The sequence below is a fragment of the Balaenoptera musculus genome, chromosome 10 (genome assembly GCF_009873245.2).
Source record: "Balaenoptera musculus isolate JJ_BM4_2016_0621 chromosome 10, mBalMus1.pri.v3, whole genome shotgun sequence".
Taxonomy (NCBI): Eukaryota; Metazoa; Chordata; class Mammalia; order Artiodactyla; family Balaenopteridae; genus Balaenoptera; species Balaenoptera musculus.
In genome coordinates, this window is record NC_045794.1 from 67,507,863 (window position 1) to 67,527,918 (window position 20,056).

At 35.2% G+C, this 20,056-nt stretch overlaps 1 protein-coding gene across 5 annotated transcripts in view; it reads left to right on the plus strand.

The window, feature by feature from the left end:
- Positions 1–20,056, plus strand: part of METTL25 (methyltransferase like 25) — a 141,540-nt gene that overhangs the window by 81,990 nt on the left and 39,494 nt on the right. For all 5 annotated transcript variants that reach the window (XM_036866171.1, XM_036866173.1, XM_036866172.1 and 2 more), the window contains 3 exons: positions 2,134–2,227; positions 18,915–18,989; positions 19,554–19,625. In XM_036866171.1, coding sequence (XP_036722066.1) covers positions 2,134–2,227; positions 18,915–18,989; positions 19,554–19,625 — 241 coding nt within the window. The remainder of the gene's footprint in view (positions 1–2,133; positions 2,228–18,914; positions 18,990–19,553; positions 19,626–20,056) is intronic.

Genomic DNA, 20,056 nt, shown 5'->3' on the forward strand with positions numbered 1-20,056 from the left:
AAAAAGATCAGGGGTGAAGTGTAACACAAATAGTGTTTATAGACAAAAGCATGATGTGTTCAAGAAACTAGAAAGACTGTCATTGTGAATGGAGAGGCAGTGTCCTAGGAGTGTTAGAGAGGTTGTCAGAATGGACCAGGTGGTACAAGGCTTATTATATACTATGTTAAGCATTTAGATCTTAATTCTAAGAGTCATGGGAAATTCTGGAGGAATTTAAAGAGAAGTAACATGATCAGATAATCACCTTTCTAATTCTATTTGGATGATATTTTTCTCCCTTACTGGTTGCTGCTAAAAACAGGTCCAACATAGTATACCTCAACAAAGGATTTAAGGGACAAGTCTTATGTAGCAAATTATTGCTTAATACACTAAAAGTAATCTCATAATCATGTTGTGAGATTTTGTAACAGAAGGGGTAGTATATTCTGAAAAGAAAAATTAAGACGAGGGCAAATTAAAATTTTAAATGTTTCTCTTATTTTCAAGCAATCTGAAATACAAAACCCAGGAAACAAGTCGATACCACCTACACTTATACTGTCTACTGTCTTCAGCTTACAGTGGTTAGCACTTTCTTATGAGCATCTCACTCTGGCTCTTTTAACTTTGTAATCAAAGAAAATTCCAAATGATAATTCCAATTATGATAAAAACAACAATCATGATAGCAAAGAAAACAACTCACATGGTGGCACAGTTCTGAGCACCTTACATGTGTTACCTAATTTCATCCTCACAGTGACTTTACGAAATTGGTACTATTAATATCCCGTTTTTATAAACAGGGAGCTAGTAGGTGATAGAGACAGACTGGAAGCTACACTCTTATCAACTGTTCTCTGCTTTCTCTCTTAAGCTACTCCACTAGGTGGTGATAGATGGTATAAAATAAGAACCAAAATCACTATCTCATGGGAGAGAATTGCTTGCCCCTCTGGATTAAAAAATAATAATAATAAAAGTTTAAAAACCTGTTAAGATGAGGAGCAGGAAGTTAATATTAAATGGCTTTTTTTCTTTTTCTGGCTATACAGTTTATCAATTCAATATACTGTGATACATAAGATGTCCATATCGATTATATGATATCTCTTACATATAAACGTGTAGGATCTGAGAATTACACAAAAACTAATAAAAAATATAATTTCTGTTTCCTGGAACCTGTACCTTTTCAAATGACTATTATTTCAAAGCAGTTTTTTGAGCAGGAAAGTGGTAAATGGAAATGCTCTTCTAACAAAATAGCATGACAATGTAGGCAGGAATGAAGGGACAAACATCGGCTTTAATTAGGAAGTAGCTGTAATAATTAGGACATGAGGTAATAACAAGTGTAATTGAAGTGGCCGTCTAGAAGTGGAGCTGAAGTTATATATTTGAGGTATATTTCAATGGAAGAATTGATAGAGCTTCATGTCTGACTAAGCATAGGGATTAATATTTATACTGCCAAGAGTAAATGAGCTTTTATTCATTGTTTTTGATACTTGGAGGTGGTAAATTTTTTATTCTCTTGATTTTTATATTATACCTAAATGCAACCAAAATTGTGAGATGTGATAGTCCAGCATTGCATTATTTAAATTTAAAACCATCTCATATTTTGTTTATACTGTAATGAAAATCTGCAGGGCATAAATGAGATCAAGTCAGACCCAACTCAGCAGCATATGGTGCTTGTTCAGTGGCTGGCATTGAAGTTCTCTTTGCATGGCTGTTGGATGTCACCACTATTTGCAGGTGTTGCCATGAAATGTGCACTGTAATGTTGAACCAGTAAAGTGAAAATGTGCTTTGTAGCACAATGGAACCTTTCGAAATACCTAGAGTTCCCTTTAAAAATGAGGCTTTTTTAATACTAAGTTTACAACTTCTTTCTCATAGTATTGTCTTCATAATATTGTCTTCCACGGTTGTACGTTGAAGGAATTCTCAAAAGCAGATCCCGAATATTTTTATAATATGTAAACTAAAAGTGTTCACAAAAATATTACTACATTATTATCACATGTGGAGCTTGTGCCATATGCACAGAAGGTATTTAAAAATATTTCATGACTGAATTTAAAATCATCTATAATTTAAATTGGAAAAACTAAAGAGTGATTCAATTTTGTTTTGCAGTGATCGGCATGTTGGTAAAATTTATTCCAAATCCTCTTCCTTTCTGGATTACGTCAGAAAGTCTCTAAAGAAGCTTGGATTAGATGAGTCCAAGGTCAGTATATGATTACCCATTGTTTTATAAGAAACAAGAGAACTTCTATAGGGTTATGAATTGAGATAATACAAAATTATTTGCCCTCTACTTTTCTCTTATTCATGAAAAACATCTAAATTATATTGAAGCCAAACTTCAGTTACCTTTATTCCAGTTCACCTTTTCTGTCAATATTATACGGATAGTTTGCCATTGTACACCTCCAGAGTGATTCCCCTTTCAGGTTTTTTCAGGTAAAAATGTGCCAATTTTCAAATCAAAATAGACTTAAAAAGCAAGAACAAATGGGAATTGTAAGTACAGCAGGAGACGATGGTTTTAATTTTAAACTGCGTGTATTTAAAGGCTGTATAACGCGTTAAATTTTAAAATCTTAAATTCAAAAACCCTTTGAATGGGAGAATCCTGCAAAGTGGTAATGTCATAGAAAGCCCAAGGTAATAATTGAGAACATATTGTTGAAGACACAAAAGGTAAGCTGATGGACTAGTGGTAATAAATAGTCTAACACTGAGAAAAAAATAACTCTCAACATGATTCATATGAGTTATTAACTAAAATATTAAGTTGAATCTGGATCACTTTGGTATTTTGAATGATTATAAATTGAAATAAAGCATAAAATAGTTGGTTAAGGAATGGTGATTAAGGTGGTTAAGGTTTCTTCTTGAAAGAGAAAAATTATACAGATATGGTTAAGTTATATCAAAGCTAGAGGGTATTATTGTTTATTGTACCAGTTATCCATTTACTCCTCAGTTGCTTTATTACTTAAAGCAATTAGACTGGTACTAATAAGTTTCCTCCTCTGTAAAATAGCTCATTTCTAATTCACAGGATTTAAGAAAAATTAAATGAGGTAATAGACATAAAATGCTCAATAAAATGTACATAGTAAGTGCTAACTAAATAATACTAGTTTTTATGATTCTTATCTTTGTATATGTACTGCTTATAATAATACAATTGATATGACTCCTATAAACATTTTTATTTAGTCACCAAAATGAAGATCCTTCTAGTCTTGCATAAATAAATAAGAATAGACAGTGTTATCTTAGTTATTTTATTTCTGTTTTTTTAAAATATTTTTAATCAGACTGGTCTTCCTTCCAATTAGTCTTTATTAGTGCATATATTTACTTCATGTCTCAATTCTGTGTCTTACATTTACTATCAAGAACACAAACCTAAGCATAATTCTTACAAATATAGAGCTAAGTTTTTACTTAAACTAAAAATGTATTATCCTTTGTCAAAAACCAAACTGTAAAAATCCAGAAAGAATGTTACTTATTTTTCATGATGGCTTTCTCTTCCCAGGTTTGTCTCTAATAATAACCATAGTAAATGTTTCTTAATATGCTTATTATATTACTGATTAGAATATTAATAATAGCTAATATTTACTAAGCACTTACTATGTTATAGTTATTATGCTAAAGGCATCATAACATTATCGCATTTACTCTTCACTAAAAGAGTAAGATACTATTATTATTCCCAATGTAATGATCTAGAAAGAGAGGCTTACAAAAAGGCAAGTCATTTTCTCAGAGTTGAAGAGCAAGTGGCAGAGCTGGAACTTGAACGCAGATTCAACTTACATCAGAACCTCCACTGTCAGCCACCACTGTACTGAGAAGTGAAATTAAAAACAAAAGGAAAAAGACTAATGTAGATAAGTATCACCGTAAAATATCAGTCTTAAATGATTACCTTTATTCGTTAGTAAAGACATTTAATAGTGCCCTGCTGATTTTTCTCTTAAAACTATTTAAGTTCATTGAAAGATAAATATGTTGAATAAAATGGGTGAGGAAAAGAAAAGGAACAAGGAACCCAAGCTGGAAGGGGAGGAAAGTACAGAACCTAATAAGGCATTTCAAAGGTAGTGGAGTGAGAGGAAGCAAATAGATGAGTACGTGTTTTGAGGGGTTTTTTGTTTGTTTTTATGTTAAACAAGAGGAATTGAGAGTTGTGTCTGTCAGGCCAGAGTGGTTGGAAATAGGATAAGTTATTAAAACCAAGCTTATATTTCTGATATAATACAAAATCCTATTATTTTTCTCCCACATTATGAAATATCAGTGCTAAAATGAAGGTTTTGACCACAAACACAACAAGAAGAGATTTATGAAGTTTCATTTAAAAAATGAAATTAATTTTCACGAGATTCTAATTACTAAAAAGTATCAAAACCACTTAAATTTAAAATATTAGATATACCAAAGTGTTTAAAAGATCTTTGACTAAATTTATAATCATTTATTAACAAACTTTTATATATAATTGAAAGTGTGATGAATACCACTGATGTGTTTCTGATCTCTCAAAGCACATCTCTTCATATTCAAAACTGTGTAAGCTAGTGAAGTGCCTAGAAATCTCCTAACATGCTCTGATACTTTCTTAGTCACAAGAAATCATGTAAACATGAGGAAAAACAACATTCCCAGACAAATCATCATTCCAAAGACCAGAACAGCATGTGCTGGATATATAAGTGGTTCATACACAGCTTAAAATATCAATCCATAAGTCCTGTAGTCAGTTGTGACAGACAGCATTGGACATTTCCTCTTAGAGCAGGATTTTGTCAAACTCAGCACATTTGGATAATTCTTTATTGTGGAGAACTATCCTGTGCGTTGGAGGATGTTTAACATCTTTGACCTCTACCCACTAGGTGTCCGCAGTAGCACCCTAATTGTAACAATCCAAAATAAATAAATTTTAAAAAAATCTCCAGACATTGCCACAAATGTCCTGGGGGTCAAAATCGCCCCCAGTTAAGATCCGCTGTCTTCAAGCATTTGTCATTTTAGTGATTCCATTAACATTCCTATTATAGACCCCATATTATCTTAAAATGCCATGTTACACCAAGGAACATAGAGTGGGGAAGTGGGGAAAAGCAGTGATTCTGTTCTTATATTTTGAAGACTTTTTATCAAAATGATCCCCTCCTTGATTTTTAATTTTTTATAGCCTTAACCGTTTAAGGGTGATATTGTTTCACCCCTGCATAAGATACAGTTCTGTTTAAGAAGGGTGTTTAGATTTCACAGTAAAGCCAAGCCACTGAAAACAAATCATGGCAGAACATCAGCTACCTTATATCAGCAAGTATACTGTTTATAATAGATGGACTGCTTAGAATGAAATTTTACAGTAATATTCTTTGTAATTGAGTAAAGTTCAATTACTTCTTTGTAAAATATTTTAATAGAACTTTACAATTGTCTAAAATAACAAAATCCTAGTGATTAGCTTTACCTAGTCCTTAAAAAAATTAGGTATTTTTAAATTTTATCTTCTGTCCCAAACTTTGGTATCTCACCAAATTTCAGAAAACCTTTAAAATTGTATTCACGGTTTCATATTCATGGTCCACAGCATTTTTTTCTTCTTTTGTATTAATTTCCTCTCTTTCTCCTTCCACATGCATGTACTGCACACACACGGATGCATGAGCGTACACACACACACACATCTGTAAATTTTTAAAGCATCAGATTTTAAAAGCAGCAAAACTACTATTGCTTTAGATAGCCTCAACCACCAGAGGGCAGACAGCAGAAGCAAGAAAAACTACAATCCTGCAGCCTGTGGACCAAAAACCACAGTTACAGAAAGATAGACAAGATGAAAAGGCAGAGGGCTATGTACCAGATGAAGGAACAAGAAAAAACCCCAGAAAAACAACTAAATGAAGTGGAGATAGGCAACCTTCCAGAAAAAGAATTCAGAATAATGATAGTGAAGATGATCCAGGACCTCGGAATAAGAATGGAGGCAAAGATTGAGAAGATGCAAGAAATGATTCACAAAGACCTAGAAGAATTAAAGAACAAACAAACAGAGATGAACAATACAATAACTGAAATGAAAACTACACTAGAAGGAATCAATAGCAGAATAACTGAGGCAGAAGAACGGATAAGTGACCTGGAAGACAGAATGGTGGAACTCATTGCTGCGGAACAGACTAAAGAAAAAAGAATGAAAAGAAATGAAGACAGCCTAAGAGACCTCTGGGACAACATTAAACGCAACAATATTCACATTATAGGGGTCCCAGAAGGAGAAGAGAGAGAGAAAGGACCAGAGAAAATATTTGAAGAGATTATAGTCGAAAACTTCCCTAACATGGGAAAGGAAATAGCCACCCAAGTCCAGGAAACACAGAGAGTCCCATACAGGATAAACCCAAGGAGAAACATGCCGAGACACATAGTAATCAAAGTGGCAAAAATTAAAGACAAAGAAAAATTATTGAAAGCAGTAAGGGAAAAACGACAAATAACATTCAAGGGAACTCCCATAAGGTTAACAGCTGATTTCTCAGCAGAAACTGCAAGCCAGAAGGGAGTGGCATGATATAATTAAAGTGATGAAAGGGAAGAACGTACAACCAAGATTACTCCACCTGGCAAGGATCTCATTTAGATTTGATGGAGAAATCAAAAGCTTTACAGACAAGCAAAAGCTAAGAGAATTCAGCACCACCAAACCAGCTCTACAACAAATGCTAAAGGAACTTCTCTAAGTGGGAAACACAAGAGAAGAAAAGGACCTACAAAAACAAACCCAAAACAATTAAAAAAATGGTCATAGGAACATACATATCGATAATTACCTTAAACGTGAATGAATTAAATGCCCCAACCAAAAGACATAGACTGGCTGAATGGATACAAAAACAAGACCCATATATATGCTGTCTACAAGAGACCCAATTCAGACCTAGGGACACATACAGACTGAAAGTGAGGGGATGGAAAAAGATATTCCATGCAAATGGAAATCAAAAGAAAGCTGGAGTAGCTATACTCATATCAGATAAAATAGACTTTAAAATAAAGAATGTTACAAGAGACAAGGAAGGACACTACACAATGATCAAGGGATCAATCCAAGAAGAAGATATAACAATTATAAATATATATGCACCCAACATAGGAGCACCTCAATACATAAGGCAACAGCTAACAGCTATAAAAGAGGAAATCGACAGTAACACAATAATAGTGGGGGACTTTAACACCTCACTTACACTAATGGACAGATCATCCAAAATGAAAATAAATAAGGAAACAGAAGCTTTAAATGACACAATAGACCAGATAGATTTAATTGATATATATAGGACATTCCATCCAAAAACAGCAGATTACACGTTCTTCTCAAGTGCACATGGAACATTCTCCAGGATAGATCACATCTTGGGCCACAAATCAAGCCTCAGTAAATTTAAGAAAATTGAAATCATATCAAGCATCTTTTCTGACCACAATGCTATGAGATTAGAAATGAATTACAGGGAAAAAAACGTAAAAAAGACAAACACATGGAGGCTAAACAATACGTTACTAAATAACCAAGAGATCACTGAAGAAATCAAAGAGGAAATAAAAAAAATACCTAGAGACAAATGACAATGAAAACACGACGACCCAAAACCTATGGGATGCAGCAAAAGCAGTTCTAAGAGGGAAGTTTATAGCTATACAAGCCTACCTAAAGAAACAAGAAAAATCTCAAGTAAACAATCTAACCTTACACCTAAAGGAACTAGAGAAAGAAGAACAAACAAAACCCAAAGTTAGCAGAAGGAAAGAAATCATAAAGATCAGAGCAGAAATAAATGAAATAGAAACAAAGAAAACAATAGCAAAGTTCAATAAAACTAAAAGTTGGTTCTTTGAGAAAATAAACAAAATTGATAAGCCATTAGCCAGACTCATCAAGAAAAAGAGGGAGAGGACTCAAATCAATAAAATCAGAAATGAAAAAGGAGACGTTACAACAGACACCGCAGAAATACAAAGCATCCTAAGAGACTACTACAAGCAACTTTATGCCAATAAAATGGACAACCTGGAAGAAATGGACAAATTGTTAGAAAGGTATAACCTTCCAAGACTGAACCAGGAAGAAACAGAAAATATGAACAGACCAATCACAAGTAATGAAATTGAAACTGTGATTAAAAATCTTCCAACAAACAAAAGTCCAGGACCAGATGGCTTCACAGGTGAATTCTATCAAACATTTAGAGAAGAGCTAACACCTATCCTTCTCAAACTCTTCCAAAAAATTGCAGAAGAAGGAACACTCCCAAACTCATTCTATGAGGCCACCAACACCCTGATACCAAAACCAGACAAAGACACTACAAAAAAAGAAAATTACAGACCAATATCACTGATGAATATAGGTGCAAAAATCCTCAACAAAATACTAGCAAACAGAATCCAACAACACATTAAAAGGATCATACACCACGATCAAGTGGGATTTATCCCAGGGATGCAAGGATTCTTCAATATACGCAAATCAATCCATGTGATACACCATATTAACAAATTGAAGAAGAAAAACCATATGATCATCTCAAGAGATGCAGAAAAAGCTTTTGACAAAATTCAACACCCATTTATGATAAAAACTCTCCAGAAAGTGGGCATAGAGGGAAGCTACCTCAACATAATAAAGGCCATATATGACAAACCCACAGCAAACATCATTCTCAATGGTGAAAAACTGAAAGCATTTCCTCTAAGATCAGGAACGAGACAAGGATGTCCACTCTCACCACTATTAATCAACATAGTTCTGGAAGTCCTAGCCACGGCAATCAGAGAAGAAAAAGAAATAAAAGGAATACAAATTGGAAAAGAAGAAGTAAAACTGTCGCTGTTTGTGGATGACATGATACTATACATAGAGAATCCTAAAACTGCCACCAGAAAACTGCTAGAGCTAATTAATGAATATGGTAAAGTTGCAGGATACAAAATTAATGCACAGAAATCTCTTGCATTCCTATACACTAATGATGAAAGATCTGAAAGAGAAATTATGGAAACACTCCCATTTACCATTGCAACAAAAAGAATAAAATAGCTAGGAATAAACCTACCTAGGGAGACAAAAGACCTGTATGCAGAAAACTATAAGACACTGATGAAAGAAATTAAAGATGATACCAACAGATGGAGAGATATACCATGTTCTTGGATTGGAAGAATCAACATTGTGAAAATGAGTATACTACCCAAAGCAATCTACAGATTCAATGCAATCCCTATCAAATTACCAATGGCATTTTTTACGGAACTAGAACAAATCATCTTAAAATTTGTATGGAGACACAAAAGACCCCGAATAGCCAAAGCAGTCTTGAGGGAAAAAAACGGAGCTGGAGGAATCAGACTCCCTGACTTCAGACTCTACTACAAAGCTACAGTAATCAAGACAATATGGTACTGGCACAAAAACAGAAACATAGATCAATGGAACAAGATAGAAAGCCCAGAGATAAACCCACGCACCTATGGTCAACTAATCTATGACAAAGGAGGCAAAGATATACAATGGAGAAAAGACAGTCTCTTCAATAAGTGGTCCTGGGAAAACTGGACAGCTACATGTAAAAGAATGAAATTAGAATACTCCCTAACACCATACACAAAAATAAACTGAAAATGGATTAGAGACCTAAATATAAGACTGGACACTATAAAACTCTTAGAGGAAAACATAGGAAGAACACTCTTTGACATAAATTACAGCAAGATCTTTTTTGATCCACCTCCTAGAGTAATGGAAATAAAAACAAAAATAAACAAATGGGACCTAATGAAACTTCAAAGCTTTTGCACAGCAAAGGAAACCATAAACAAGACGAAAAGACAACCCTCAGAATGGGAGAAAATATTTGCAAATGAATCAACGGACAAAGGATTAATCTCCAAAATATATAAACAGCTCATTCAGCTCAATATTAAAGAAACAAACACCCCAATCCAAAAATGGGCAGAAGACCTAAATAGACATTTCTCCAAAGAAGACATACAGACGGCCACGAAGCACATGAAAAGCTGCTCAACATCACTAATTATTAGAGAAATGCAAATCAAAACTACAATGAGGTATCACCTCACTCCTGTTAGAATGGGCATCATCAGAAAATCTACAAACAACAAATGCTGGAGAGGGTGTGGAGAAAAGGGAACCCTCTTGCACTGTTGGTGGGAATGTAAATTGATACAGACACTATGGAGAACAATATGGAGGTTCCTTAAAAAACTAAAAATAGAATTACCATATGATCCAGCAATCCCACTACTGGGCATATACCCAGAGAAAACCGTAATTCAAAAAGACACATGCACCCCAATGTTCATTGCAGCACTATTTACAATAGACAGGTCATGGAAGCAACCTAAGTGTCCATTGACAGACGAATGGATAAAGAAGATGTGGTACATATATACAATGGAATATTACTCAGCCATAAAAAGGAACGAAATTGAGTCATTTGTTGAGAAGTGGATGGATCTAGAGACTGTCATACAGAGTGAAATAAGTCAGAAAGAGAAAAACAAATATCGTACATTAATGCATATATGTAGAACCTAGAAAAATGGTACAGATGAGCCAGTTTGCAGGGCAGAAGTTGAGACACAGATGTAGAGAATGGACATATGGACACCAAGGGGGGGAAAACTGAGGTGGGGTGGGGATGGTGGTGTGCTGAATTGGGCGATTGGGATTGACATGTATACACTGATGTGTATAAAATTGATGCCTAATAAGGAAAAAAATTTTTTAAAATTAAAAAAAAAAACTACTATTGCTTGCTGGACAAAGAACGAGCTGGAGCATTTGTCCATAAGAAGGGAAAATAAAAGGAGCTTATGTTCTAGAGCTTGCATGTGTGTGTGTTTGTGTGCTGTATACATATGATGAATATTCACATAAATTTTACTCTCAGATATTGAGAATGAAATAGACAATAAAACTGGTGATTTAATGGGAGTGGGGTGTGTGCTGTTGAATGGACAAAGTTGAAAATCACTAAGCTAGAACCTTAGTGGAAGGGATAGAGGATAATTCAGAAAATTATCCTTAAATATTTCTCCAAAACAGGCCAGCAAAAGCAAAACTTTTTAGACCAAAATCATTTAGTTATTCACCAGCAAACATTTATTTTGAAGAATCTCCCATGTGCCAAGAAGAGTGGAAACTCTGGAGCTACAAAGATAATTAAGACATAACCCATGAGAAAAGAAAACAAGTAATTATAGCATGAACTTACAACATTAGACATATATAAAGTATGTATGCTTGGAGTGACTCACTCTGCCTGTAAGGTTTCTCAGAGGACATTGATGCCTTAGCTTGGTCTTGAAGGATGCATAGGAGTTCATTACCAAACAAGGTGGGAAGGTAGGGAGCAAGGAATTTCAGGTGTGTGTGGTGGGGGGAATTGCTTGGGCAAAACCACAGAGAGTAAGAAACATGATTCTGGACTCAGCACAGCTGGAGCATAAAGCAAGTAGAGGAGACAGTGGTGAGAGATGAGGCCAAAGGACTAGGCACATGTGGAGAGACCAAATAAACTGATCTTTGGACATTAGATCAAAGATTAATTGGTAGTAATCATAATCACTCGGTGGTTTCAATACAAGTGGGAGGGCAACAAAAAATACAAGGAGCTCATAAACTTCCATGTAGTAATATTCAGTGGTCCCTCGGTATCCGTGGGGAATTGGTTCCAGAACCCCCCACTGATAACAAAACCCAAGGATGCTCAAGTCCCTTATATAAAACGGTATAGTACAGTCAGCCCTCTGTATCTGTGGGTTCCACATCTATGGATATGGAGGACTGACTGTATCCAGAAATAATCTACGTTAAATGAGGTCATCTGACCCTAAAGAAACAGCGAATTCCTGATACAGTTTAAATACATAGGAAGCCTGTCATCTTTGGTGATATGCAAAGAACATGTGCATTATTCCCATAAGTAAGTTCCTGCTGCTTTTTACAACCACTATAATAACACAGGTATACCTCAGACTGTGGGTTCAGTTCCAGAGCACCGCAATAAAGTAAATATCGTAATAAAGCGAGTCACATGAATTTTTTGGTTTCCCAGTGCATATAGAAATTATGTTTACACTGTACTTTAGTCTATTTTGTGTGCAGTAGCATTATGTCTAAAAAAATAATGTACATGCCTTAATAAAAAATATTTTATTGCTACCCTCTTGCACTGTTTGTGGGAATGTAAATTGATACAGCCACTATGGAGAACAGTGTGGAGGGTCCTTAAAAAACTAAAAATAGAATTACCATATGACCCAGCAATCCCACTACTGGGCATATACCCAGAGAAAACCATAATTCAGGAAGACACATGCACCCCAGTGTTCATTGCAGCACTATTTACAATAGCCAGGACATGGAAGCAACCTAAGTGTCCCATCGACAGACGAATGGATAAAGAAGATGTGGTACATATATACAGTGGAATATTACTCAGCCATAAAAAGGAACGAAATTGGGTCATTTGTAGAGACGTGGATGAATCTAGAGACTGTCATACAGAGTGAAGTAAATCAGAAAGAGAAAAACAAATATTGTATATTAACACATATATGTGGAACTTAGAAAAATGGTACAGATGAACCGGTTTGCAGGGCAGAAATAGAGACACAGATGTAGAGAACAAACGTATGGACACCAAGGGGGGAGAGTGGCGGGGGTGGTGGTGGGATGAATTGGGAGATTGGGATTGTCATGTATACTCTAGTATGTATAAAATAGATAACTAATAAGAACCTGCTGTATAAAAAAATAAAATAAAATTCAAAAATTCAAAAAGTAAATAAATAAAAATACTTTATTGCTGAAAACTGCTGACCATCATCTGAGCCTTCAGCAAGTCCTAGTCTTTTTGCTGGTGCAGAGTCTTGCCTCTATGTAGGTGGTGCTGACTGAGCAGGGTGGTGGCTGCTGAAGGCTGGGGTGGCAGTGGCAATTCCTTAAAATACGGCAACAATGAACTCTGACCCACAGATTGACCTTTCACATTTTCTCTGTAGCAGGCAATGCTGTTGGATAGCATTTTACCCACAGCAGAATGTCTTTCAAAATTGGAGTCAGTCCTCTCAAACTCTGCTGCTACTTTATAAACTAAGTTTATGTAATGTTCTAAATCCTTTGTTGTCATCTCAACAGTCTTCACAGCCTCTTCACCAGGAGTAGATCCCACCTCAAGAAACCACTTTCTTTGCTCCTCCGTAAGAAGCAACTCCTCACCTGTGAAAGCTTTATCGTGAGGTTGCAGCAATTCAGTCACATCTTCAGGCTCCACTTCTAATTCTAGTTCTCTTGCTGTTTCTGCCACATCTGCAGTTACTTCCTCCACTGAAGTTTTGAACCCCTCAGTGTCATCTATGAGAGTTGGAATCAGCTTCCTCCAAACTCCTGTTAATGTTGTTATTTTGACATCCTCCCATGAATCATGAATGTTCTTACATCTAGAATAGTGAATACTTTCCAGGATGTTTTCAATTTACTTTGCCCAGATCCATCAGATGAATCACTATTTATGGCAGCTGTAGCCTTACAAAATGTATTTCTTAAATAAGACTTGAAAGTCAAAATTACTGCTTGATCCATGGGCTGCAGAATGGATATTGTGTTAGCAGCATAAAAACAGCATTTTAATCTCATTGTGCATCTCCATGAGAGCTCTTGAGGTGCATTGCCAATGAGCAGTAATATTTTGGAAAGAATCTTTTTTTCTGAGCAGTAGGTCTCAACAATAGTCTTAAAATATTCAGTGAACCATGTTGTAAACAGATGTGCTATCATCCAGGCTTTGTTGTTCCATTTATAGAGCACAAGCAGAGTAGATTTAGCATAATTCTTAAGGGCCCTAGGATTTTTGGAATGGTAAATGAGGTCAGCTTCAACCTAAAGTCACCAGCTGTATTAGCCCCTAACTGACAAGAGATTTCAGCCTGTTCTTTGAAGCTTTGAAGCCAGGCATTGACTTCTCCTCTTTAGCTATGAAAGTCCTAAATGGCGTCTTCTTCCAATATAAGGCAGTTTCATCTGCATTGAAAATCTGTTGTTTAATGTAGCCACCTTCTTTAATTATCTTAACTAGATCTTCTGGATAACTTACTATAGCTTCTACATCAGTACTTGCTGCTTCACCTTGCACTCTTATGTTACAGAGACAGCTTCTTTCCTTAAACCTCATGAACCCACCTCTGCTAGCTTCAGATTTCTTCTGCAGTTTCCTCACCTCTCCCAGCCTTCATAGAATTGAAGAAAGTTAGGACCTTGCTCTGGACTAGACTTTGGCTTAAGGGAATGTTGTGGCTGGTTTGATCTTCTATCCAGACCACTACAACTTTCTCATTATCAGCAATAAGACTTTTGTTTTCATATCATTCATATGTTCACTGGAGTAGCACTTTTAATTTCCTTTAAGAAGTTTTCCTTTGCATTCTCAATTTGGTACCACATCCACCTACCTTGAGTTCTAGCCAAGGGTATATCAGCAGCCTCAGTCCTACCATCTACTGGTGAAAATAAGGTCAATTGCTAACCTATCTTCTGATCAGGTAGCGTGTGGGGAGAATCTCCGAATAACTATGTATCTCTCATCCAATCATATGACCCATTCCCCATGCAGTTGAAGTATGGTCCACCTTTGCATACCTGGGCCCCTTATATAGATCTATAAAAAGATGATTTTAATAAATAAATGCAAGAGAAGAGACAAATCTTCCATGGAAAAGAATTCTAAATAATTTATTTGGATATTGCACCCTCACTCCTTAAGCATAACTCCTCACTCCTTAAGTGTAGGCTGCAAGTTGTGACTTTCTTCCAAAGCATACAATGTGGAAAAGGGAAAAGGAGGAACATTACAGTGAAGAAACCTGACAAATACTATCTCAGCCAAGTACTCAAGGTCAGTATCTACAGTGACAAATCATATTGATAGTACGTACCCTTAATATGATGTGAGGAATATCATACTTTACTTCCGTAGTCTTCCTCTCAAAACCCATAGCCCCAGTCTAATTATGAGGAAAACATCTGAAAAATCCCAGTGAAGGAACATCCTACACAATGCTTGACTAGTACTCCTCAATACTGTCAAGGTCATCAAAAACAAGGCAAGTCTTGTGAGTCAACTATACTCCAATAAAAATTTTTAAAAAAGAAAAGAAAAGAAAAGGCGAGTCTGAAAAACTGTCACAACCAATAGGACTAGATACAATGTAGTAAACTGGATGGGATCCTGGAACTGAAAAAGGACATTAGGTAAAAAGTGAGAAAATCTGGATGAAATGTAAACTTTAGCTAATAGTAATATATCATTATTGGTTCATTTACTATAACAAATAACTGTATTGTAAGGTGTTAATAGGGGAAACTGGATATAGGGTATATCTAAACTCTGTTATCTTCAAAATATCTGTAAATCTAAAACTTCTAAAATATATGTTTATTTTTTAAAAACAATGTGAGCAAAGCTAATGTTTATTGAACCTTTGTTTTGTGCCAAACATTGTGCTAAAAGCTTTGTTTATATTATCTCACTGAATGCTAAGGATGACTTTATGAAATGAATAGTTATCCTCATTTTATAGGTAAGGAAATTGAGACATAGGTTAAGTGGATTTCTTAAAGCTCAAATCTAGGAAATTGGGGAGGAAGGATTCCAATGCAGTCTGTCTAACTGTAGAGCCAATGCTCCTTTTTGTCATATTCATATAATTTATTAACAGACATTGAGCTCAAGAAGAATGCTTAGCATTTTTCTAAAGCTAGTGTTCATCAGACAAATAAGCCTACGAGGAAGAGTAAAGAGAAAACTGTGCTTGCCAACAGACAAAATAAATGTACTTCTAAAGCAGATTGAAGAATTGAGGTTCGAAATAAAGGCAGAAGAAACTCAAGGAATGATGAATCTTACTGAAGCATTTAAAGAAGAGATGCTTATATCCAGAACTTTGATTCTCGAAACTTTTGCAGACAGGATGAAGTTGATCAAGCATTTGAAGTGTGTTGAATCGTAGGACATGTACTAACACAGGGGTCCCCAACCCTCGGGCCGAGGACCGGTATAGGTCTGCGGCCTGTTAGGAACCCGGCTGCACAGCAGGAGGTGAGTGGCGGACGAGCCAGCGAAGCTTCATCTGCCGCTCCCCATCGCTCCCCATCCCTCTCATTACCACCTAACCCATCGCTCGCATTACCGCCTGAACCATCCACCCCTCCCCCACCGACCCCCCTCCCCATCCGTGGAAAAATTGCCTTCCCTGAAACCGGCCCCTGGTGCCAAAAAGGTTGGGGACCGCTGATCTAACACATAAGCTGTATTGGAGTTAAAATGTCAAAAAAATTGTAAGAAAAGTAAGGGAAAAAACCTAAAGCTCCTCAACATGACTGCTCATTTACTGTCTCTCACCCAGTTTCTCTTTAGGACTGGATATCTCCCTGAACCTAAATGACAGCTCACTGAGCTAGGGCCCTGTTATACAGCTTAACTAATATTAATCCCTTTTTCTGGAGTCTAGGAGATGGGCAGCAGGGAGCAATGGAATTCACGACCAAAACTCCCAGCTGCCGTTCAATGTGTACTTCATCTTGTAAGTTTCCATGTATGTCCTTGCCTAAGTATGATCTACACTCAGGCACTTCCTCAATTCTGACGCCTCCTTTATCTCTAGGATGTTTGCCCTATCTTGGCTCTTACTGGATTTAACACTCAATAATGTCATCTGCAAAATAAGACCATGAATATACATATGTTACAAATTGATATTAGAATTAAAAAACAGTGTCTTCATAAAATTTCCATAGATTCTCTGATCTAATCTTATGAGACTGATGGTTGAGCATTTGATTGAAAAAGTTGATTAAAGCATGAAATCATATCTTAAACACTGAATTTTTCACTTAGAAACATATTAATATAATTATATCCACCAAACTTTTGGTATAAGAACAAGGCCATTTATTTTGTTTTGTTTTTTTTTGCCCACAGCTTTGCATATAGTTTTACTAGTTGGATTTCTACCTTAACTTCTGTCCATCAAACATACCTGTAATGCATAGTTTACAGTATCCAGCTTTGGATTACTCAAAGTAAAGCAAAAAACTTCCACTTTTTTTTTAAATAGGAAAGTAAAGGTGATGTTCTCACCTTTTCTCTTCAAAATTACACAAAAGCAACAAAAAGAGAAATAGAAACACAAACTCCTTTTTTGACAAAATCAAAAAGCATATTAAATCTCAAACCATGTGCATTATGAAGTACAGTGAAGGTAAAGCGGGATGCAGAAAGACGCCAAGAGAAATTGCCCAGGGTTACATACAGATCACCAACAAAACCAACAATATAGTTCTTTAAAGTAGCATATCCTGAGGAAAAAAATCAACAATTCCTAGTTTGGAACAAATGCAATTGATGACCAGGGTGGTGCTTCTCAGTTTGACATAAAGGGGAGACAGAATATTGGAGAACCCAAGGAATCACATTGAAAAACCATGTTTGTAGGAAGCAGTATGCTGATGAGGCAGGATTGAAAAAAGATTGTGAGTTCTGAGTTGTCCTGTAACTGCTGATCTCACATGACAGGACAGAAGTGAAGACTAAAGGCTATAATTCAAACACATACACAATTTTTTTGAGATGAGAGTTTTTGCTGGCTTGAAGTGCAGACCTAGATCTAGTCCAGTATACTCTACTGCAAAAATTTGGTCCAGGAGGTACTCATTTGATTCAAAGATGGGCAAAACTTTAAAAAGGGTTGGAGAGAAGGCCATAATCTGCTTGGGTTCTATACCAAAGGGGAGATCTTTTCTGGAAAGCTACACTAGAAATTGGATGAGACAAAGCTTTACTTGTTACTGTTACCTACCTTTTGTATTTTTTTAATTCAAAAGAAATTTCATGTAATAGAAAAAGAATAGGGGCTTTGAAAAAATATTTAGATATTTTCAAGAAAATCTGAATACAAATCCTTTCAGATTTTGGACTCTTTTTATTCAGTCTTTCATTTATTTTGACCACATATAATTTGACAGCAATTTCTTCTGGTGATTTTCCTTTATCAGGCCTTTCACAGAGGCATTTAACTTATAGAGAAACAACTTTTCCTTTTGCATTTATATCTCATTGGTTTTGTAATATTTATTCATGTCATATTATAATATTATGACTGGAATAACAAGTTTAGGAACAAATACAATTAATTCAGTAGGCATAAAGCTCAACTGGTGGGAGCAGAAACATGTAAATGATCTAGAAAGTGGCCTACTAACCACAAAGGTTCAGTGTACTATGGGTGTCATATGTTTTAGAGAAAAAACAGAAAGCAATGCTTGTTGATGGATTTGTTAAGTGGATGTTAGAAGAAATTACCTTAAATATGAATATATGTCCTTACTGTATTCCTTTTGCCTTTGAGTTATTCTTTAGGATATAGTTTTAGATATATTGTTTAAATTTTAATTTTGTTCAAGAACTGTTTATTGAGCTCCTACCTACTGTGCACCCCAAGCATAGAAACAAGTGAAAGTAAGTATTTCATCACTACTTGTTGAAATCAAACAAAGTTAATAGGTTGTTATTGGTGATTTTACTTATGATATACTGAATAACCTATATTGGTACAGAAGATTTAAATGAAAGAATTTAATTATATTGACTTGCTTCATGAATATCCTTAGAGCTCTTCAGACACCTAAGGTTGTTTTAAATTGTTATGTTTGTTTTACTTTAGGGTATGTTTGATTAGAAAAAAATATTTTTAACTGTTATTAAATTTATTATTGTTGTTTTATCTTGAAGCTGCCAGAAAAAATTATAATGGACTACTATGAGAAGTATAAGCCTAGAATGAATGAGCTGGAGGCTTTTAATATGGTAAATCTCAGAATTAAACATACTAAGTTGAATATGTTGCTAGAGTTGAGTAAGATCCTATTAAATTTTTTTATGGGGCCAACCAATCTGTGTTGTTTTTCTCTTAATGTAGAAAAACCGTTTTGTATCATTTCCTATTTTAGAACTATATTAGGTGTCAGTAATGTAATAAAGAGAACACATGGTAGATTTCTCTTAAAGTGTATTATAAATGCATGGAAAGAAGTTTTAGAGTTCTTTGAACACATATTGGTCTCAATGCAGTTATTTCACAAGCATTCCTTTTAATGAATTTCATTCTTAGTACCCTTTTAAAAGCTTTCTATCACATATGTATGATTGCTTTTGGATTCTACCCCAAAGTCACTTAAAGGACATCCTTTTCCTTTTACTATTAAAGAAAAACTTTTGATCTCTGAAGTATTTATTTTCTGAAGATGTACAATGGGTATTGGAGATTTGGCCTTATATGAGTTTCTGTAGATACATTTTCTTAAGCAAGTTTTAAGCTAGTATTTTTGTTTGTTTTAAAGTACCACTGTCCTATCTTATTCTTTCTTTTAGTTGAAAGTTGTTCTGGCTCCTTGCATAGAGACGTTGATTCTTCTGGATCGACTTTGCTACCTGAAAGAGCAGGTAAATTATGTTAATTTTAAATGCATAACAAATATCTTTATTAAACCCAGTAATATAGATCTGCTTATAACTAGGATAACATTCTTTCACATAAAACTAGTAAGATAATTTTTCTCATTATATTTTCCAAGTCTAAATATTCTTTCCATCTCTTTTGAAACAAAAACATATGTACAACAGATGTTTCCAGCAAAGCTACTATGATAAAGTTTACATTCTTTTAATTTTATGGTAATTACTATACAGTAGACAATGCACACAAACCATCATATATGACATATTGTATAGCTAAAATTAATAAAGGCCAGATGTAAAAGATATCATTTATATGCTTCATTTTGTAAGAATCACCTTTTAATTCACTTTTGAATTTTCGGACATATACACTCTGCAGTGTAGAAATTTCTTTCTCATCAGTGATAATTGCTTCT